The sequence below is a fragment of the Pseudochaenichthys georgianus genome, chromosome 3, assembly GCF_902827115.2.
Source record: "Pseudochaenichthys georgianus chromosome 3, fPseGeo1.2, whole genome shotgun sequence".
Classification (NCBI taxonomy): domain Eukaryota; kingdom Metazoa; phylum Chordata; class Actinopteri; order Perciformes; family Channichthyidae; genus Pseudochaenichthys; species Pseudochaenichthys georgianus.
Window position 1 is genome coordinate 41,706,322 of NC_047505.1, and position 23,539 is coordinate 41,729,860.

At 43.8% G+C, this 23,539-nt stretch overlaps 1 protein-coding gene across 2 annotated transcripts in view; it reads right to left on the bottom strand.

Annotated features, from left to right (window-relative positions):
• Positions 1–23,539, bottom strand: part of cnsta (consortin, connexin sorting protein a) — a 45,768-nt gene that overhangs the window by 16,116 nt on the left and 6,113 nt on the right. For both annotated transcript variants that reach the window (XM_034075275.2, XM_034075282.2), the window contains 3 exons: positions 16,638–17,251; positions 15,017–15,047; positions 13,785–13,871 (listed from right to left, as the gene is read on the bottom strand). In XM_034075275.2, coding sequence (XP_033931166.1) covers positions 13,785–13,871; positions 15,017–15,047; positions 16,638–17,251 — 732 coding nt within the window. The remainder of the gene's footprint in view (positions 1–13,784; positions 13,872–15,016; positions 15,048–16,637; positions 17,252–23,539) is intronic.

A 23,539-nucleotide genomic window follows, 5' to 3' on the forward strand; every position in this document is an offset into this window, starting at 1 on the left:
AAGACAAAATATATGCAAAACGTACAATATTGCTTTAGTAGTAACCCAGATTCAGCAACACTCAAATCTATACACAATCTTCTTTAAAGAGTTAAGTCCAGCTTGCACTTCTCTACGTGTGTGATCAATGGCTGCCAGGCCTTATAAAATCTATCAGTAGATCCCTCAGAGTGGACCGGATTTTCTCCAGACGCAAAAACTGCAACAGGTCTCTAATCCAGTGACTATGGGTGGGTGGTGACTCATCCTTCCATTTAAGAAGAATTAGTCGTCGAGCTATCAACGATGCAAAAGCAATGGCATTTAATTTATATTTTGGAAGTTGCGCTTCTCTAGCAACAATTCCAAACAATGCCGTCAGTGGAGACAGATTGAGAGGAATTTCAAACACCTCTGAGAGAGTTTTAAAAACATCTTCCCAGTACTTGCAAAGTACAAGTCCAAAAAGTGTGAATAAGATTTTCTACTTGATTCTTGCACCTAGCACACATGGGGCTCACATTAGAATAAAACTTGGCTAATTTCGCATTCGTATAGTGGAGACGATGAAGAATTTTAAACTGTAGGATTCCATGCCGTGCGCAGATAGAGGAGGAGTGAACTTTGTTTAGAATTTAATCCCATGTGTCCTCATCCAATTGTAATTGTAAGTCCTCTTCCCATAGGCCTTTAATTATAGATAAGGAGGGGCAGTCAAGTTGAGAAATGATCTTATATATTTGAGCAACCACACCCCTCCCGAGTGGGTTAACATCCAAAATATGGTCTAATATTGTTTTATCCGGGGGATAAGGGAAATTAACTAGATTAGTTCGAGCAAAGTTTCTAACCTGCAAGTATCTAAAAAATGGATTGTTATTAAGGTTATATTTCTGTTTCAGCTGGGTGAATGAGGCAAAATTACCATCAATATATACATCTCCAAAAGATTTAATACCTTTTGTCTCCAAATTTTAAAAGCAAGGTCCTGCAGTGATGGGGGAAAAGAATGATTTTGATCAATAGGTGCTGAAAGGGGCATTAATACAAGTCCAAATTTTTTCCTAAACTGTACCCAGATCCTAAGGGAATGTCCAAGTGTTGGGTTATTTTTATATGCAGAGAGATCCACAGTTGTGGGGCATGTCAAGAGAGCAGGTAGTGAAGATTGTTTACAGAATGAGGCTTCAGCAGCCAACCAGGATGGTTGTTGGTTGTCTAACAGCATTTTCCAAAATAATATGCTACGAATATTAGCTGCCCAGTAGTAATACTCAAAGTTAGGTAAAGCCATTCCTCCGGATTGTTTTGGCCTTTGCAAAAAAGCCTTACGAATTCTTGAAGGTTTATTGCTCCAAATAAATGTTGAGATAGATTTGTCAAGGGCTACAAAGAATTTTTTTCTTATCAATACTGGCACACATTGAAACAAATAAAGAAATTTCGGCAAAACATTCATCTTAACGGCATTGATTCGGCCAGCCAGGGAGAGGGGTAGTGTATTCCACCTCTTTAAATCCTTCTTAACTGTTTCTAAAAGGTTAGTAAAATTGAGATCAAAGAGTTTATTATGTAATTGTGGAATTTTTACCCTTAAATAAGTAATATACTCGGATGTTTGTCCCAGACTGAAATTTTGAAAAGGTAGAGTTTTAGCTATTTTATTTATAGGAAGCAACTCACTTTTCTGAAGGTTTAATTTATAGCCTGACATTTTTCCGAAGCTGTTGAGTATACTGAAGACATATGGTAGCGATCCCAGGGGATCAGAAATGTAGAGCAGGAGATCATCTGCATATAAGGAAAGTTTATGTTCCTCTCCAGCCCTAAACACTCCTTTAAAATGTGCCTCAGAACGGAGTTTAACTGCCAAGGGCTCAATCGCTACTGCAAATAGGAGGAGAGATAGTGGGCAGCCTTGCCTTGTACCGCGGTGAAGTGAGAAATAACTAGATTTCTCTTTGTTGGTTTGTACTTGTGCCATCGGAGATGAATATAATAGTTTTATCCATGATATATAGTGTTCACCTAATCCAAATTTAGCAAGCGTATAACATAAATAACCCCATTCTACCCGGTCAAAGGCTTTTTCGGCAACTGTTTTTCCAGGCGTCTAGCAAGGCATTTGGATAATATTTTAAAATCAACATTCAATAAAGAGATTGGGCGGTATGACGAAGGTTCTAATGGGTCTTTATTTGGTTTTAAGAGTAAGGATATTGTAGCTTCATTTAAGGTTGGCGGTAAGGAACTGGATCTTAAGGATTCATCATACATTTCTTTTAAAACAGGAGTAAGATTTTTGCTAAAGGTTCTATAAAATTCAACTGGGAAGCCATCTGGCCCAGGAGATTTGCCTGCTTGCATTGTTTTTATAGCTTCTTCAATTTCAGATGCAGTAATTTGATCATCGAGCTGCTTCCTAGCACCATCGCCTAAAGTGGGAAAAGAAATGCCTTCAAAAAATGTATCCAGCAGTTTTTCATTCCTATAGGATTCAGATTCGTAAAGTCTACTATAGAAGTTCTTAAATGTTTTGTTGATTTCACCAGAATCATGGGTCAGATGGCCAGATTCATTTCTGATTTGAGCTATTAGTCGTGAGCTCTCGGAGCGCCGCAATTGGTGAGCAAGAATTTTGGATGCTCTTTCGCCCTGCTCATAAACCAATCCCTTTGATTTTAAAATCATCTGTTCAGTCTGCCTAGTAGAAAGAACATTAAATTCTGTCTGTAAACATAATCTCTCTTTATATAAATCGGGAGATGGAGAAGCAGAATGTTGCTGATCCAAATTTAAAATCATATTGGTCAACTCCAGCAAGCGCATCCTTCTTTGTTTGTTTTTGAAGGAGCTATAAGAGATTATTTTCCCATGGATATATGCTTTAAGACTTTCCCAGACAGAACTCCATTTCATGTCTTTATCAATATTCATCTCAAAAAATATGTCAATTTCTGAAGATATGCATTTTATGAAGGTTTCATCAAAGAGTAAGTGGGTATTACATCTCCAAGGCGTTGGTTGATTCTCAAAGCATAGCTCCATGATCAAAGGACAATGATCTGATATTATTATAGCATCATAGGAGCAATTTTTTACCATCGGAAGAAGGCGTTTGTCAATAAAAAAGTAATCAATGCGTGAGTACGATTGGTGAACAGGGGGAAAAAAAGAGTACTGCCTAGCTGACGGAAAGAGGAAGCGCCACGCATCTACGGCTCCCAGAGTTTCTAAATGTGACTGCAGACCCAATGCACATTTTGTTAACTGCACGGGCCGTGCTGAAGAGCGGTCTAATTTTGGGTTTAGAACACAATTCACATCTCCCCCCACTATCAATTGGTGACCCGCAGCAACAGGCACATTTAAGAATAGCTCATTAAAAAACATATAATCATCACCGTTCGGTGCGTAAACATTAATAAGAGTTAAGGGTGTGTTATACAGTGAGACAGATACCATAACATATCGACCATTGCGGTCTTCAGTGATCTGAGATACAACAAAGGGTACGGATTTGTGAATAAGTATAGCAGTGCCTCGAGCTTTACCATTGAATTTGGAGTGATACACCTCACCCACCCACTGAGTTTTAAGTTTTGAATGGTCTGAAATCCTTAAATGTGTTTCCTGGATAAATGCAATATTTACCTTCAGGTTCTGAAGATGGGAGAGGACTTTCTTACGCTTTACAGGTTGATTAAGGCCCTTACAGTTCCAGCTGATAAAGTTGACCTGGCAGCCATACACCCCAGGACGGGCAGATGGAGTCGTCATTGAAGATTTCTTATTGAAAGAATGGAGAGCTGAAGTACAAGCTGGTCATAGATTAAGGTGCTAAAATATTGCCGTACTCTGGAGCATTCATAAAAGAAACCATAAGAAAAAAACAAAAACAAAAACAGACTATAACACACACAAAAAAGAAAACATTTATCACACATTGTTCTCACCATTTTCCCATTTCCCCTACACAAACAGTGTATTTCCCAAAGCTTAACACGCTTTACTCTAACCGCCATTACCTAAATATCTAACCACTTTCGGTCCTTAGTTAACAGAATTTGCTTATCCAGCATTGAACTCCTCTAGTGTCCTTATTCTAAGCTAAAAACAATAATCACATAAAACCAAGACCCCAAAGACATGTGCAAAATAATTGTAACAGGTATTTTGCTCAAAGCTAAACCCTCTCACAAACGTTTTGCTTATATGCTATCTGTATGATCTTGTGAGCAACTGTTACTATAAGAAGTGAACAAATATGCTTTAAACATGAAAAGATACATTCATTAAGTAGTTACTGAAGTTAAACTCGAACTGAAGCAACCGGTGAACAAGACAGACCAAACCTGCAGGAGGAGATCTCAGGGAAAGATTCTCAAAAGTTCCTGTGAATGAAAAGTCTGTTTAAACGTTATAAGGAAGCAGCGTAATTCTCGAGATAAATCAGGCCTCATCCACCCGGAGCATTCCGATCCTGATTTCCAGTCCGTGGTAAACGACTCCTTGATTTAACAGACGACCCGCCTGGCACAAACAACTGTGCTGTTCTCTTAAACAGTTATCTGGTCTTAAACATGTGTGTTATTTGACTTGATCTCGCTTGATCGTTAGCAGCAGCCGCTCGGCTAACGTCTTGCATACTGTTAATCTTCTTTATTTTACCCAGCTAGTTGAAGGCAGTGCTCTCACTCCCGCTCCCTCTACCGGTAATGCGGATGTAGCAACATCCCTTTTTCTGTTCGGCGAGTAGTAGCACCGCTTTACTCTTCCCGTTCAGCAGGTAACTGGTGAAGGCTGTGTACCCGCACCCGCTCCCGGTTACGCTGCATCTGGCATTCGTCTCTAACTCAACCAGTGAAGGCAGTGTTCTCGCCCCCGCTCCTGGTAGGCGCTGAACTGCCTCGTTTTTCTGTTAAGCAGGTAGCTGGTGAAGGCTGTGTTCCCGCACCCGCTCCCGGTTACGCTGTATCTGACATTCGTCTCTAACTCAACCAGTGAAGGCAGTGTTCTCACCCCCGCTCCTAGTAGACGCGGAACTGCCTTGTTTCTCCGTTAAGCAGGTAGCTGGTGAAGGCTGTGTTCCCGCTCCCGGTTACGCTGTATCTGACATTCGTCTCTAACTCAACCAGTGAAGGCAGTGTTCTCGCCCCCGCTCCTGGTAGGCGCTGAACTGCCTCGTTTTTCTGTTAAGCAGGTAGCTGGTGAAGGCTGTGTTCCCGCACCCGGTTACGCTGCATCTGGCATTCGTCTCCAACTCAACCAGTGAAGGTAGTGTTCTCGCCCACGCTCCTGGTAGACGCGGAACTGCCCTGTTTTTCCGTTAAGCAGGTAGCTGGTGCAGGCTGTGTTCCCGCACCCGCTCCCGGTTATGCTGCATCTGGCATTCGTCTCTAACTCAGCCGTCAGTGTTCTCGCCCCCGCTCCTGGTAGACGCTGAACTGCCGTGTTTATTAATCCAGCCAGGTGAAGGCAGTGCTCTCGCTCCCGCTTCCTCTGCCGGTAACGTGGATGTAATTACATCCCTCTTTCTGTTCGGCGAGTAGCAGCAACGCTCTACTCTTTCCATTAAGCAGGTAGCTGGTGAAGGCTGTGTTCCTGCACCCGCTCCCGGCTACGCTGCATCTGGCTACCTACAGAATGGCTCATTCATGTAGCGCCTGTATGGCTTCTCTTGAGCCCGAGGATGGCCACGACCGCTGCCCCTCCTGCCTCGGCCGCCTCTGGCGGTCAGTGGGGACGAAATTCGAGCATTTGAGGGAGGTTCTCACGGTAAACGCCTGCATGAGCTGTAGCTGCATGCCTCGGGCGCTCAGAGTGGCTTGAATCACTGAGGTGGAACGTCTGGCAGCAGCCAACAGACACCTCTCCTTGTCACATCCTCCTCCAGATCAATTTGGCCGTTCCCGGCGACTTGAGGGAGCGATGGCTATGTGTGCTCCCCCCAATAGAAGGACTAGAAACAGGCTGTCCTCTAAAGTGGATCGGCTAGCTGCCGATAGGGGCATGATGAAGTCGGTTGGCGCCCCTCCTTCGGTTGGCGCCCCTCCTTCGGTTGGCGCACCTCCTTCGGTTGGCGCACCTCCTTCGGTTGACGCACCTCTGTATGAGGACGCCTTGTCGCTGGTACAGACTCGTCGCCAGGTTTCGCTGGCCCAGTCACCACTAACTGAGGCATGTAGGAGAGTCCTCCGTAGCGTACCAGTTGAGCCAGGGGAGCTGTTTAGGTCAGCTGCCCTGGAGACACTGGAGCCAGGGTCTCCGCTAGGATTTTTTCTCGCCGGTCCGGGCAGAATTTATTTTACCGGACTAATTTGAAACTTACCGGTCATATTTCAATAATAATAATAGTTGTGTAGCAGAGTTTCCGTTAGCAGGTAATTACCGGACTATGAGCAGATATGCTTCAGTTTAAAACTCAGTTCACGGGCTCATTTTTATATTGCTTCAGTTTATAATCGTAACAGATCGAAAAATTCAGATTAATTTTTCAATAAATGATTCCACAAACAACAAACAACATAATTATTACATTCAAACAAACTACTTGTAGTAGATAACGTACATTATTCAGAAGTTTACATCAACTTTGAATAATAACACGGGAGAAACGGATCCTCTCCCTCCCTCTCTCTCTCCTGACAGCACGTCAGTTTCTCATGCAGCTCGCTAAACAGAGGGCGGGGCTTCAGGTGATCCTGCAGAGCTGCGTGTCTCGGTCAGACTCAGCAGCTGATCTGATCTCTCTCTCGCTCCGGTTACACTTCACTCGCGTTTATGTCCATATCGATCAGATCCAGCTCTCCTGATCGGCCTTTATAGAGAGCACCGATCAAACTATTAAGAGTGAATATCGGCCGATAATGACCGGCGGCCGATCGATCGGAGCCTCCCTAATTATTACCAGACATTTTGACCGTCAGGTTTTGAATTTACCGGTTTTTTATAAATGTTACCAGCTAAAAACCGGTAATTACCGGCTAACGGAAACCCTGACTGGAGCGTGCCGCCCAAGCTAGGCATACCAGGCAGCAGCACTCGGGTCTTCGCAGACCTGTGCCCACTCCCAGCAGGCCCAGGGGCCTCTCTAGCAGCCGCACTCAGCCGCCGGATTACAGGGGTGGTCTGCAGAGGTCTTAGCGGCCCACTCAACCGCCTCCCAATGACTTTCGTTCCCCAGGTCGCCCGCCTTCCAGGCGGCCTCGTGCCCCAGAGCCTTACCGGAGCCCCCCAAGAGGCTCCAGGGTCCGGGGGGCCCTGAAATCCCGGGGGCGGTCGTCGGCTGCTTTCCCAGCAGCAGCTCAGTTACTGGGCGGTCTGTACTTCAGTCCCTTGGGTGGTTTTCACCTTAAAGAGCCTGTGACACGGTTTTCCCCCATCATCCAAACCCATCAATTTGAGTACATATTGTCCCCTTGAAAACCGTTACTGAACTGATTTTGGATATTTGTACTTTGATAACCATTAATCTGCCCTTCAATGTTGACAATATTCTGGATCTTCTCGCGGATTCTTCAAGTCCCGCCAAATGATGGGTGACGTCATTGCGGGCACAGCGCTCCAGCTGCACCTTCCAGGATCCCAGCTTCTGCATGTAAACCTTTATATATATATATACAGTCAGATGTAAACGCACGACGGCGCACACAGCAGCAAGCTCAGACAGGTTCATGTTGAACGTGTCTGAGAGCTCATATGAGGCTGAAGGATCGGTTTATGTTGTATCTGTTAGAAGTTTAGGAATGAGGTGCGTCAATATGGGCGATCATACGGTCATGTAGCCAGACTACAAATCATCCCGGGACTCTCGACCGGCCCACTTCGGTACCGCTAGTAAATTGTCAACGGGGGGAGTGGGGGATGTCAGGGGCGGCGGGTGCTGTAGATAGTAAATGTAAATATGTAAATATTTGTGTCACTGCATACTGGTAAAATACAAATATAATGTATAATGTCTGTGTCTTTGACATTAGCGCTGCTAGCCACCTGTGCCCTGTACTACGAAGCCAGTTCAACAGACCCTGGATATGTTTGAGTAACAAACAAACTAACAACAACAAACTAACAAACGAGATCTCGCTAAGCGGTCCTACGACGCTGGTTATCAACTCGGTAAATCAAGCCAGGGTTTCTCTCTCCAGCTGAGAGCGCGTTCACGTCTAAGACACGAGTGGATCTGACTTTAATTACATTTGTCTCGAGTGTTTCGTCAACATAATGTGTTAAATAATACTTCTGCATACAGTCTGTGACACTGTGAGTGTTGCACGGCCAGATGAGGCTGGAGAAGCTGACTCAGATAAGGAAATATATGATATTATATGATCGATGATCTGATTGATGATGTAATATGAATGATAAGTGCGACACGTCGGCGTCTTCTCTCCATACGGCAGTTTAAACTGTATTTCCTTTATCCTGTAATATGACTTGAGAGATTTAAACTCCGCACACTGAGTTGATCTCTTTTCTATAGACGCCGGAGGCGGGCAGCGTCAGGTAAAAGAAGTTATTTAGCCTTCTCAAACGTGAGCCTCACGCGCCGCCTATGGGGGATGTGCTAGTTACTTATCCGACCGGCCCACTTCGGTACCGGCCCATCGGGATTCGTCCCGATGGCCAGTCCGCCACTGCACCCAGCCCACGTAAACTGTCAACGGGGGGAGCCTCGCTGCGGGGAAACGGTGGACCTAGTGTCCCGATCGGAGTGGGAATAATAATAATAATAATCCGTGCATTTTATCCATTAATTTCCCCAACATTGTGGTAAAAAAACCACACGTTTAATCCATGTTGTTGGTGTACTACAACTACAAAAAGCATCGGTTTGTTTTTTCATCAGGAAATGCAGACGGGCTCAAACAAACGATTTTTAATCATCATCCTCACGATCATAAATGTATCATATGTTCGCCGCATTGACATGAAAGCACTAATAAATGTAGTTTCATCCACTTGAGTTTACAACCACAAAAATAATCGATTTGTTTTTATATCACATCTGACAGGAGGAGATTCAGCAGCTCTCACTCCCGATTTTTAATCCTAATGTAATCATCATCTTCACCACGATTATTTATGTTTATGTCGCCGAATTGACATGAAAGCACTGACAAATATGAATATACTGTAGTCAACTTCATTAAAACGTTATTAACGTGCCTAATCTCAGTAATTCACCATTTCTATGCATGACAACACACTTTGTCCGTGTTTGGCTCTCGAAGCGTTCCCGCATTGACGTCACTTCCGGCTTCCCCCAAAACTTCAAAATGAGTCGAAGGCATTTCCCCGCGATGTTCGAAATTATTGATATTTAACGGAACGGTATCGCTTTTTCTTTTTTAAACTGACGGTTCGAGATTACTAGTACAGTTGTTGGGATGCTCTTTAACCAAGGGGTACGGACTGCAGCTCCGGCCCCTAGCCTTCGGCTGGGTCTAATTGACAGTCGTCAGCGATCCGGCAGGGGCCTAGCTCTGGGCCAAGAGTTGTCCTTCCTTCTGTCCAAGGACGCAATCAAGCCAGTAAGACCCTCTGCTTAGCCCAGGGGGTTCTACTCGGCGTACTTTCTCGTGAGCAAGAAAGTCGGCGGATTTCGCCCGATCTTGGACCTCAGAGGAATCAACAGATTCCTGAAGGTGCTGCCATTCTATATGCTGACCACTGCATATGCACAGGTGGAGTGGTTCTCAACCGTGGACTTGAGGGATGCCTACTTCCACGTGGGCCGGGCAAGAGGGTGCCTTATATTCAGTTCCTCCGGCCCTTGGGCAGACTGGCAGCTGCCTCGGCCGCTGGGCCCTTAGGCCCGCTGTCGTTGCGCCCCATGCAGATGTGGCTGAACAGCCTTCACTTGGACGCCAAGTGGCACAGGCACAGGGAAGTCAGGGTGTCGCAGCATTGCCTGTGGCAGGGCCCATCTCCTGGTAGGTGTGCCCCAGGGTTTCCGTTAGCCGGTAATTACCGGTTTTTAGCTGGTAAAATGTATTAAAAACCGGTAAATTCAAAACCTGACGGTCAACATGTCTGGTAATAATTAGGGAGGTTTCGATCGATCGGCCGCCGGTCATTATCGGCCGATATTCACTCTTAATAGTTTGATCGGTGCTCTCTATAAAGGCCGATCAGGAGAGCTGGATCTGATCGATATGGACATAAACGCGAGTGAAGTATAACCGGACGCGAGAGAGAGATCAGATCAGCTGCTGAGACACGCAGCTCTGCATGAGCACCTGAAGCCCGCCCTCTGTTTAGCGGGCTGCAGGAGCTGCATGAGAAACTGACGGGCTGTCAGGAGAGAGAGAGAGGGAAAAGAGAGGATCCGTTTCTCCCGTGTTATTATTCAAATGTAATGTAAACTTTTGAATAATGTACGTTATCTACTACAAGTAGTTTGTTTGAATGTAATAATTATGTTGTTTGTGGAATCATTTATTGAAAAATGAATCTGAATTTTTCGATCTGTTACGATTATAAACTGAAGCAATATAAAAATGAGCCCGTGAACTGAGTTTTAAACTGAAGCATATCTGCTCATAGTCCGGTAGCTAGATGCTAACGGAAACTCTGCTACACAACTCTTATTATTATTGAAATATGACCGGTAAGTTTCAAATTAGTCCGGTAAAATAAATTCTGCCCGGACATTTGACCGGCGAGAAAAAATCCTAGCGGAAACCCTGGTGTGCCCATGGGCGCCATCCCATCCCGCCAGGAGACCATCACCATAGGTGCATGTCTCTCAGGGTGGGGTGCAGTGCGGCAGGGCAGGACAGTTCAGGGTCAGCGGTCTGCCCAGGAGAGTGAGCGCCAGGTCAACGTGCTAGAGCTTCAGGCTGTGCAGCTTGCACTCACGCACTTTCTACCCCAACTGGGGGGGCAAGAATGTGCGTGTTCCTCGGGGACAGCATGTACGTTGTTGCTTAGACAACAGTACCTTCTAGATCAGGGGTGCCCAACCTTTTTTGAACCGAGAGCTACTTTTAAAGTTGCCAGTCTGCCGAGATCTACCAGTCCAAATAGAGAGGCGTAGCCATTACTGACAGCCTACTACCAGGTTGAGTAGGTACTACCTAACTTGACACACTTCTACTTGTATAAAACTGACCTTCGTACGATGAATACTTCATAAAATACTGCAGATCCTTTATCTTTCCTCTTTCTAATCTACACACATACAAGTATTTAACTGAAGTTACACAACAGTGTTGTTGATACGGAGTTGGAGTTTATTCACATGTCACATACAGTGGGTAATGTTTTCAAGAAACATTGAACAGTGCTGCCTCATATGACACAGGAAAAAAGAAAATACTCTGAACCCTTTCTTTGCCATTATATAAAAATACTAAATAGTGTTGCTACAAAAGTATAAATTAGGTTTACCAATAAGACAACTCAGATCTGAAGCTACACAGGAATCAAAAAGACAAAATTAATAGAATCAAACCCTTTTTTTTGTTGCATTTTAGTAGAGTATAAAAATAAATGCCTTTAAAATAGGATGCAAGCAACACTAGTTTCTTAACCTGAATTGATAATAGACTATAATCAATTTAAACAGAACAGATCTTAATGTTTGCATTCTTATACCATTTTGTACAATAATTATAATGAATAAGTTCAAACTAAAACTTACAGCTGATTAATAACGGTATCTAACTTGAGTTTGTATTTTTTCAAAAACCTGTTGAAATGCTACTGTTATTTTTACTGTCCCCCAAAAGTGCGTCGCAGCCTCCAGGAATGCTTCTTTCACAACTTCGCCGTCTTTGAAAGACTTCATGTGTTTCGCAAGAACGTGACTGACACGATAAGATGCTCTGGTGCTCTACCAGCTTGCTCTTGTTGTTGGGCCTGGTGAAAATGGACTGCTGTGCATTTAGCTGTCCTTTCAGGCCCCTCCCCTTTTTGAGCGTAGGGCAGAATTAGGAGGGGATTCCGTCTCGTAGCGTTTGTGCACTGTTTTGAAATGCCGCTCCTAAACGACCCTTCTTCGATAAAGCCACGCTCGCATTGCAGATGAGACAAATGGACTTTGAATTGGAATAGATACAAAAATAATCATCCTCCCACTCGGAGTGAAAATGATATATTTGGGGCTTTTTTGCTTCTACCATTGCGGTCTGTGTGTGCGGACTGTCACTCCTGTTGACACGGACAACGTCAGCGAACTAGTGCCCACTGCCCACAAGCCACGCCCCGACACATGGGGTCACGCCGGCCAATCACAAAGCTTTGATGCGTTCAAGTGCATTATTCTGGCACAGGAAGATTATGTTATAGGACATTAACGATACAACTGAATATTGTTGTTCTATTTTTAGACACATCTCGCGATCGACTGGGAATCTCCCCGCGATCGACCGGTCGATCGCGATCGACTGGTTGGGCACCCCTGTTCTAGATAGTGGACGTTCTCACTCCACTCTGAATTTATGTGGCTGCGATTTCTGCCCGACATGTTCTGGTCGACGGCGCCACAGGTCGGTGTCCCTCTTTATGAGAGGGGCTTTACGGCAGCGTCCCCCTAGCACCCCGAGGGCTCCGGCTTGGGACCTGCCCCTGCTGCCGGATGCCCCATCATCTCCTCCCTTCGAGCCCCTGGCCCAGGTGGGGCTTAGGTGGCTGCCCACGAAGGCAGCATTTCTGCTTGCCATAGCCTCAGGGAAGCGATTCGGGGAGTTGCATGTCCTCTCCATAAACAATACATGCCCGAGGTGAGATTTTCAGGCGTTGCCCTTTGGGAAAATGTGGCATTCCCGCCCGGGGTCCTTCCACAAACCCACTTCAATCAGCCTGCCCAGCTGGCACGCTTTAACATTCAGGAGTACGGCACGTCGAAGTTGCTGTGCCCTGGGGGTGACCAAAGGGCATATATCAAGGCTACTGCCTGTATACGGCAGGAGGAGCAACTCTTGATTTTGCCCTGGCGGCACTAAAGGAGGTTATGCCCTCTAACCAGTGGCTGCCCCACTGGGTTGTCGATACCATCTCACAGGCTTACGGGGCCAGTGGCCGCCCCCTGCCATCAGGCTGAGATGCCACTCTACAAGGAGCATCTCAACATATTGGGCTGCTCTGAGAGGGGTGCCCCTGGAGACCATCTGCGCCGCGGCGTCGTGGGCGTCTTCTGGCACATTCTCCAGTTGTCATCAGGTCAATGTCGCCACTCCCCATTCTTTGGACGTGGTCCTTTTGCCGAGCTCCGCTGCTTCCAGTGGTGAGCAAGGGCTTGGATTCTTCATGACATTGTTGGTATAAGTCATCCAGTGCTTAAAGCACCGCCTCTGGCGGTCAGTAGGGACGAAATAGAACGATAGTTACGGCTGTAACTACAGTCCTATGAGTCCCGGATGACCGCCAGAGTTCCCTGTCACTCAGAATTCTTGTGTACTCGCGAGAAGATTCTGGGAACAGATCCTCTGACGACACCGGCTGATATAGCCGGTGTCACGTGGGTCACAGGTGACTTTGTTGTTATTGGTACTCGAGCTGCGCATGCGCGCGATGGACATATCCAGTGCTTAAAGCACCGCCTCTGGCGGTCATCCGGGACTCACAGAACCGTAGTTACAGCCGTAACTATCGTTTTATGCTTATAAGCTGTGCATGTATACAACAACAAGGATTTAGGAACATGTGTTAGACTCATACTTCTATAGCATTTAGTTTTAGAAACATACATTTCTATTTTAATGTAAGTATTTTGTTAAACAGACAAACATGTATATTAGGGTTGTACTTACACAGTACATGCATCTGGCCCATGTGTGCTGTATGTGCATGGTTCTTACCCCACTGCCCTTGGAGTGCATTCAAGTTGTCCAATACTCTCTGGTGATAGAGTCTCTCTAGTTGAATGCACCATAATGCCCGCTGGTCTGAACATCACAAGTTAAGAAACACACACAAATGCACACACACACGACTCAGGGAACAGGTTGCCTCAGGTAAAGGTCAAAAAGAAGTGAGACAGACAAAATAGGAGGATGAAGAGAGACGGAGGCAGGAGGAGACGAGGGGAAATAGAGTCGGGCCAAAAGAGACAGAGGAAGAAAGCTCTCCAGGATGCAGTCGCTCATGTTTATGGATATGAGCCGGCAGAACACAATCCTTCTTTGACATGGCTAGATGCTTTCTCTCTCTCTCCCCAAGTAACCCTCTATACATGCATGACATAGCTACGCTAGCTTTCCTGTGACTCTTATCGTTTCCTCCATCCCACTTTGTCTCTTTCCTCTTATTAAATCAGTCCAAGCTTCCAATCCTTTCCCATGCACACTCACTCTCCTGCCTTTATTCCTCTCTTCCGCTTTTTCATTTACTGCAAGTGTTATTTATATAAGAGTCTATAAGGTTGTGAGTATGCACTGTACGTGAAGATCAATAGGTTCTTTGGTTCAGAAACAACAAATCTTTTGATTTGCAGCTAAAAAGAACAGCGAATTAGCATCTTTAAATGAATCTCTATGTTGATAATCATTATTTACTTGGGAAATACCTGTAAATGCTGCAATCTTTCATCATTGTTTTGGCAACATGATGTGGTTTTCTTTCCCTTCATGTTTAATCTGAGTATCTTCCCTCTGTGTATTCTTTCTCTCTGCCTCTCTTGTGAGCCTCTGGGCATTTTGTAGAAGCCAGCTCAGCTACCGGTGCTTTTCCTCTCACTCTGTTTCATCTTATGTAATAATTACCCCTCTCTAGGTTCTCCTTATCTATTCTGTTACTGTCATGCTTCCTCGTCTCTCTGTTCAGTTATTTTTCGCTCTTTTATTCTCTGTCAAATGTATTTTGATCTCTTATTAGCCTCACTTTTTAAATCAGTGAGGCATCAAATAATCAAATGAAATTAGTGCGACAAGTTACCCCAAATTCTACAGCTCTAAATCCAGTGTGTGTAAAAAACTGATTATAAAACATAGACAAGAAGAAGTTAGCCTAAGAAAAACACATGAATAAAAACAGAGTAGAGCAACCAACCTTAATACAAACAGTCAGACACACAACATAGTGATAAGGATACAGTCTTTGTGAAAGACAAAGGTCTCGGCAATCTGCAGAGAGAGAAAGAGACATTTACATTTTTCATAGCGTGCGCGATTATAATATATTTTTTGGGCTTTTACCTATTCAGTTTGTAACAAAAGCTATCAGAAACAATATGTCTCAATAAAGGTTCAAACCAGACTAAAACCATTCATCCAAAAGTGGTCTTTGAACATGATACATGAGTCAAAATCAGTCAAAGAAAAGATTGGTCTGATAAAGAACAAGAAAATATGTAAAAAGAACATCAATAAATAACATACATCAGATACATCAATCTGTCCAGAGCTGTAACTGTTCTGCTGCTAAAAGGAGTTCTATAGTCATTAACTTTGACAAAAATAAATAAAAATATATGACATAATAACATTATCATTAAGAGAAAATGAGTGTGAGAGTGAAAGGCAAGACGGAAAGACGAGAGACCGTCGTAGACACTCTACCTCTCTTCAGCAAGTGTTGCGTTCATGCTGCTCAGCTGATCTTAGAACAAGAGAAGTGTGTGTGTGAGAGAGGCAGAGAGGGGGAGAGAGAGAGGGGGGGAGAAAGAGAGAGAGAGACAGGGGAGAAAGAGAGGGAGAGAGAAAGAGAGAGAGAGACAGGGGAGAAAGAGAGGGAGAGAGAGAGGGGGAGAGAGAGAGAGAGAGAGAGAGAGGAAAGGAGGGCACAAAAGGCTCTCACATTTTAATGAGGGGGGGTGGTGACGACTGAATGACCTTTAGTTTACTGTACTGACGTGATTCAATTTGATGATCCAGGGTTTCCCCCTTAGAAACTGTGACAATCTACACTAAGAAAATGCAAAGTAAATATATATGAAAACTAAACCCAATTAAAATTACCTAATTGTCCTGGGAATGTAAATATGTAAAAATACACACACACACACACACACACACACACACACACACACACACACACACACACACACACACACACACACACACACACACACACACACACACACACACACACACACACACACACACACACACACACACACACACACACACACACACACACACACACACACACACACACACACACACACACACACACACACACACACACACACACACACACACACACACACACACACACACACACACACACACACACACACACACACACACACACACACACACACACACACACACACACACACACACACACACACACACACACACACACACGAAAAAGTAGCTCAGGTGTGCCTGGTGGAAGCATGTGTAAATCAAACTGACTAAAATATTCACACACCCTGTAATATACATGTTCAGTCACGCAGGTTTGCAGTGTGCTAGGGTTAAGTGCGTACATATCTTTCGTTGTATTCGAATATAGACGCTGAAGACACCCATGCCTTTGGGTACAAAGTGCCACTACGATTATAGGGTTGATTGGATAACAGTGATTTAATAACTTGTGCGAGAGAGCTAACATTACAGATACTAAAATGACTGAAAGACAGCAAGAAATAACACTTAAAGAAACCATTAAAGGGGAGAAAGTCTGCTCAAGTGAATGACTGGCAGAAAGAGTGGTGATAAGCTTGAAGTATTTGACATAATATGGCAGGAATATAACAGGGAGGTTACCTGGTGAAGGTACTGTGGAAGGTGGGTGTCATCTCCTCTTTGTGCCAACTCCTCCAGAGACTTCAGCAGTGCAGAGCTCAGAATAGGCCCTGTGGCGCAGGTGGAGTCTGACAGACAAGTGGGCACTGGAGTGGAGGTAATGTGTTTCCAACTGGAGGTCAAAGGTCCTGTGGTGGTAGTGGATTCTGTGCCTGCAGTCGTAGGCCGTGTGGTAAGGGGTCCCGTGGTTGAACTCAGAGGGGTGGAAGCAATGGAAGTATTATTCCTCGTAGTGCAAGTAGTTCCTGTAAATGGCTCCGAGGTAAGATGTTCTGTAGGGAAGTCAGTATTTTTTGCTATTCTGTCTGCAGCTTCTGTGATACATGTAGTCCCAGGTGGGAAAGTGCATGAGGTTAAAGTAGGTGTAGTAGAATTAATAGGCCCCGTGGTGAAGGTGGGTGCCAGAGTATTGGACCCTGTAGTGGAGGCAACTGATTCAGAGTTATGAGAGTCCCCTTTGATAGCATCCTGGCCCTGATCCACTCCACTGATGGTCTCTGGACTGACCACCAAAGGGGATGTAGGCTCTGGACTGGTCCCAGGGCTGAAGGGATATGGAGTCTCCAGCAGACTGCCTACAGAGGGAAAGAGGACAGCAGCAAACAGAGAGAGAAGTTAGAGAAATAATATATAGGGGCACAGCGAACGTGTTGCAACAAGATAATTTGCTTACAACTGTTTAAAAATCCTGAGGACACAGGTGTATAAAAGCTGTAACAATTTGATACTGACAATTATATTTTAAACTAAATTAAGAAGATCATGTCAGCTGCCAATTCACCAAATTCTTATTACATGTATAACTTCTATAAATATCGGAGGGTTACTTCCAATTAATTGAAATATGTGATATATCTTTCACACATTAACCAACAAAAGTATCTCAATTACGTTTCATGACCACTGGCAGGCCTTATTATACAAACCTCCTTAACATACACATGTAACTATGGGAACTGTGTTAAGCTAACATTTTCACAATAGCTTACACACTGTTTGTCCCAAATGTGACATCACTGGAGAAACCTAGAGCACAATTGAATGCTTACCAACACAGCAACTATTTATTTTGTGTGTGTGTAAAGAAAACAGGTAAAAATCAGGAAATTAAACTATTTGGTTTGAAAAACAGTGTTATTGATTACCATGTCTGGCAAGCTTGAAAACATATGTGTATCACTTTTTTATTTTCTGGTCTTTTAAATCATTCTTTTCATCTATTCCTCTCATACATTTTGTCTCTATCTCTACCCGCAGCCTCCTTAAATCTTATTTGCTTTGTTTCACTCCCTCAATCTCATCATGTGATCAGAATGACCTAATCACTGCCGTCAGCCTGACCTCAATCCATAATGCTGACCACTTACAAAAAAAACGACTAAATAAAAAAGCTTTCCAACAGAGAGTAATCCAGATCCTGACCCGAGTATTGTTCTTCACTACACTCTGTCAAAGCACTGTTGATACATTAATATTCAGTCAACAGTTGTGAAAGTGTCAAATGTTATTTTACTATCACTGCACTTTTGACTATTTAAGATGGTTTGATTGTCTGTACACTGCACATGGTTTTACTGACTTTACTGAATCAGACAGAAAGTGACTTGTTGCTATTTAAAAACACTGCAGGTAAAAATGTAACATCCATGGGCCAATCGGCCACACGTGCCACCTGAGGCCTATACTACGAAGCCGGATTTTCGCTTAAGGCCCTGTCACACTGTCCCGAAATTGACACCCGATGGACACACGAATATGGAATTGTGAATTTCGCACGAAGATGGCCCCGAACCACACACGAAGGCAACATTTACATTACATTTAAGACATACAACTGCAATGAAAGTACCAAAAACAATTATGTTACAGTACTATGATACTGTACTGATATCTTCAGACTTTGTTCTTTACTTTATCCGTCTTTATATGTAGAAAATATTACGTTTTCTCCGTAATGTTGTTTCCATAACAACAACAATTTCCTGTCAACTGTCCTTCAAAATAATATATTATATCCTTTTTAGTTTCACAGAACACAAATTGGGTTATTTACATAATATATTTACATGATTTTGTTGTGCAATAAAACAACCCGATGGACACACGATAAAGGAAATGTTCAAATTCGGCTGTGATCGTAGCAACATCGGGCCGTTCGTGAGGGCATCTTAAGCCATGACCGCTGGCGGAGTTTCTCAGGCTCCGGCAGCAACTTCGTGAGCGGAGGCAAAATCTTTGGCATGCCAAAAAATTGCCGAAGGACCTTGCGAAGGTTCATTTTCGTGTTGAATTCATGTGTCAATTTTGCCCTTCGTAAGGCCATCGTGAGGGCATCTTGTTATCCTCGGTGCCATCGGGCATTCGCCCCGATCAGAGTGAGGGCGAATGCACCGATGATAACACGAAGATGACACGATTTGACAAGATGCCCTCACGAGTGCCTTACGAAGTTGCCGCTCACGAAGTTGCTGCCGGAGCCTGAGAAACTCCACCGGCGGTCATACGATGGCTTAGATGCCCTCACGAATGGCCCGATGTTGCTACGATCACAGCCGAATTTGAACATTTCCTTTATCGTGTGTCCATCGGGTGTCAATTTCGGGACAGTGTGACAGGGCCTTTAGCGAGGTAACTTCAGGGTTAACTCTTGGTTTCCGGTCCTACAACGCTGGTTCACTTCTTACCGGGATAGATCTCCATGGTATCTTATGCTGAACGGCTAGCCTGAGGCCTGTACTACGAAGCCGGTTCAACCTAACCTGGATATGTTTGAGTTACCCGGTTTACCTAATCCAAAACAAACACGCTTTCGCTAAACTGTCCTACGATGCTGTTTATCAACTCGTTAACTCAAGCCAGCTTTGCCCTATCTAGTTAGGTGCGCGTTCATATGAAAGGGGTGGTATTTGGAGCATTCGACCAATCAGAAACATGGACAAGCGTACTGACAGCGCAGTGCGTCATACTATAATTAGACAAATATGAAGACATTAAACTTTAAACATCCATGACTTAAACACTTTATCATGGATAAAAGCCACATAGCTGCACCTGCAAGGTGAATACAGCTGGCAAAAGTAAAAGTGTTTGCATGCCCATGCGTCCATTAACAGGTGTATGATATCATATCACTGCCCCGTCTAAGACACGAGTGGATCCGACTTTAAATTACATTTGACTTGAGTGTTTCGTCAACTTAATGTGTTGCTTAAAATAATACTTCTGCATACAGTATGTGACACTGTAATGGTACGTCCACACAGCAGCTTTTCAAAAATCTTGAAAATCTTGGAGCTGGGCGTGTCTGACAGCTTGGGGATTTTTTGCGAGCAATGCGACCAACAACCAATCACATGAATCTCCCGCCCCCGACATACAAAGCAAAAAACCCCGGGGATTTTATGCGAGCAATATATATATATATATATATATATATAAACTCCCCAAACAGGCGAAAACCTACCAGTTTCACCCACTGTCCCTGCCACCTCCCTCCATGCCTGGTTCCTCCGGTTTGTATCCCGTTAATAGTTCTGGTCGTAAAGAACCGGGTGATTTGCTACCGTAATTTCTCGTTAGGAATATGAGGAAATGAACTGCGGTCTGGTTCTCCCTGCTTACACGCGGTTTGATTGGCTAGCGCTTCTACTGTCAGATTTGCATAAACGTGTTTGATTGGCTAGCGCTTCCAGCTCAGCTTCAAAAGTTGAACATTGCTCAACTTTGGAATCCTGGAAATCCTGGACATCCTGGAAATCTTCGCTTCGCTCTCCCACAATGCAGTTCGGCGAAAAGCGAGGCAAAGTGACGTCATCCCCATTCTGGGCAGAGAAGCGTTGGAAGCGGTGGAAGATTCTTCTGAAGCTGCTGTGTGGACGTACCGTTAGTGTTGCACGGCCAGATACGGCTCAAGAAGCTGACTCCGATAAGGAAATATACATTATGATGTGACCGTTGTGTCCTTGGGCAAGACACTTCACCCAAATTTGCTCCTGTGGGTATTGTCCACAGTAGATGACCATTACATGTATGTATGATCTGTATGTGTAATGTGTATTTGTAAAGCGCTTTGAGAGTCATTGATAAAGCGCTATAATAAATATAAGGATTATTATTATTATATGAATGATAATGGGACACATCGATGTCTGCACTCACAGTGCCGCGGACTGTACGTAATGTTACTTTGATCCGGTTACTTATGTTGTGGCAGATATTTAAGTAAGCTTTCTTAACGCTAATGTTATAATAGTCAGATTGCTCTGAAGATGGGAGGTGATATTCTATTCATTTTCACGTTCAAACAGTCAGTTGATTTTTGCCGGCCGTCTTTCCTGCAACGGCAGTTTTTCTGTATTTCCTTTCTCCTGTAATATGACTTGATCGCTTTAAACTCTGCACACTGAGCTCTGATTGGTCAGCAGGCGGTGCTTTCACTGAGTTGATCTCTTATCCTGGAACCTAACCTGCTCCGGACCAGGGGGGTATACTACGAATCTAGTTCAACCTATCCTGGATATGTTTGAGTTAGCCGGTTGGCCTAATCCAAAACAAAGCCGCTCTCGTTAAACTGTCCTACAACGCTGGCTATCAACTCGTTCGCTCAAGCCAGCCGTGTCCTATCTAGTTAGGTGCGCGTTCACATAAAAGGGGTGGTATCTGGAGCATTCGACCAATCACAAACATGAAGAAGCGTACTGACAGCGCAGCGTCATACTTCCTGAATGAAAAGTCAACTATAATATTAGACATATGAAGAAGTTAAACTTTAAACATCCATGACTTAAACACTTTATCCAGGATAAAAGCCACATAGCTGCACCTGCAAGGTGAATACAGCTGATAAAAAAACAAGTGTTTGAATGCGTAAATTAACAGGTTTATGATATCACTGCCCCGTCTAAAACACGAGTGGATCAGACTTTAATTACATTTGTCTCGAGTGTTTCGTCAACTTAATGTGTTGCTTAAAATAATACTTCTGCATACAGTATGTGACACTGTGAATGTTGCACAGCCAGATACGGCTCGGCTGACTCAGATAAGGAAATATATGATACATTATGATGCATGTGATATGATGTGATATGAATGATAATGGGACACATCGACGTCTGCACTCACAGTGCCGCGGACTGTAGGCTACGTAATGTTACTTTGATCTGGTTACTTATGTTGTGGCAGATATTTAATTAAGCTTTCTTAACATAATAGTATAATGATAGTTATAATAGTCCGATTGCTCTGAACATGGGAGGTGATATTCTATTAATTTTCACGTTCACACAGTCGGTGATTTTGGCCGGCCGTCTTTCCTGCAACCGCAGTTTAAACTGTATTTCCTCCGCACACTATCGCTGAGTTGATCTCTTATCCTGGAACCTATCCTGCTTCGGAGCACAGACTAGGTTCCAGGATAAGTCACCATGGAGATCTAGCCCGCTAAAAAGTGAACCAGCTTCGTAGTACCGGAAATCCCAGAAGTTATCTTGCTAAACGAAAATCCTGCTTCGTAGTATACCCCCCTGGCTAGCCGTTCAGCATAATTTACCATAGAGATCTAGCCTGCTAAGAAGTGAACCAGCCTCGTAGGACCGGAAATCCAGAGTTTTCCCTGAAGTTAGCGAAAATACGGCTTAGTACAGGCCTCTGGTCCATAGCAGGTTTGGTTCCAGGATAAGAGATCAACCCAGTGAAAGCACCGCCTGCTGACCAATGAGAGCTCAGTGTGCGGAGTTTAAAGTGATCAAGTCATATTACAGGAGAAAGGAAATACAGAAAAACTACCGTTGATGATATCACATCATAATGTATCATATATTTCCTTATCCGAGTCAGCTTCTTGAGCCGTATCTGGCCGTGCAACACTTAGTGTCACATACTGTATGCAGAAGTATTATTTTAAGCAACACATTAAGTTGACGAAACACTCGAGACAAATGTAATTAAAGTCAGATCCACTCGTGTCTTAGACGGGGCAGTGATATCATAAACCTGTTAATGTATTTAAACACTTTTTCTTTTGCCAGCTGTATTCACCTTGCAGCTGCAACTATGTTGCTTTTATGGATAAAGTGTTTAAAGGATGTTTAAAGATTAACGTCTTCATATTTTTCTAATATCATAGTTTACTTTTCATTCAGGAAGTATGACGCTGCGCTGTCAGTAGTGCTGCGTACCTGGACTCACATTCAGGTTCAGGTCCGGACTCAAATCCAGAGGTTCAGGTTCAGGTCCGGACTTATAAGTCCGGACCTGAACCATGGCTTGTGTCAAGTTGTGTGAGTAACTAAAGTGAACTTATTGTGAGCTAATTATCAATTGAAAATTAACTCATAATCAACTCAAATCCAATCTCGTCAGGTTTATTGTGCTCCCTTCCAGCTTGTGTCCACATTTCTCTAAAAAGTACAAATGTAAAAAAAACACTTTTTGCCACTTAGTCTACAAATGACTTATGGCAGCAACTACAGTGAACTACTACAAAGTTCAAACATTTATTTCATTTACCAAACTAAAGTAACCAAACAGTCCCTGAGCTGACTGAGCCTAAATCCCTAAAACGTTGCTGAAAGGTAGAGTGTAGAGTAGACTATACGCATTACACTGTTACACACCTACTATACAGTATAGGCTACACTGTAGTGACTGTACAGTCAGAGTGTACTGTACTATCTGTACACCATGTCTTTTCTACAACTCTACATGTGTACATTATACAGTACATACTACATACATAGTGATGTACATACATACTGTAAGAAATTAAAATCAATGTTGATATGGCGTAATTTTGAATTAAATACACTATTTAATTTAAATCAGTTTTATTCTGAAAAAAACAGAAGTTCACACTATTTACT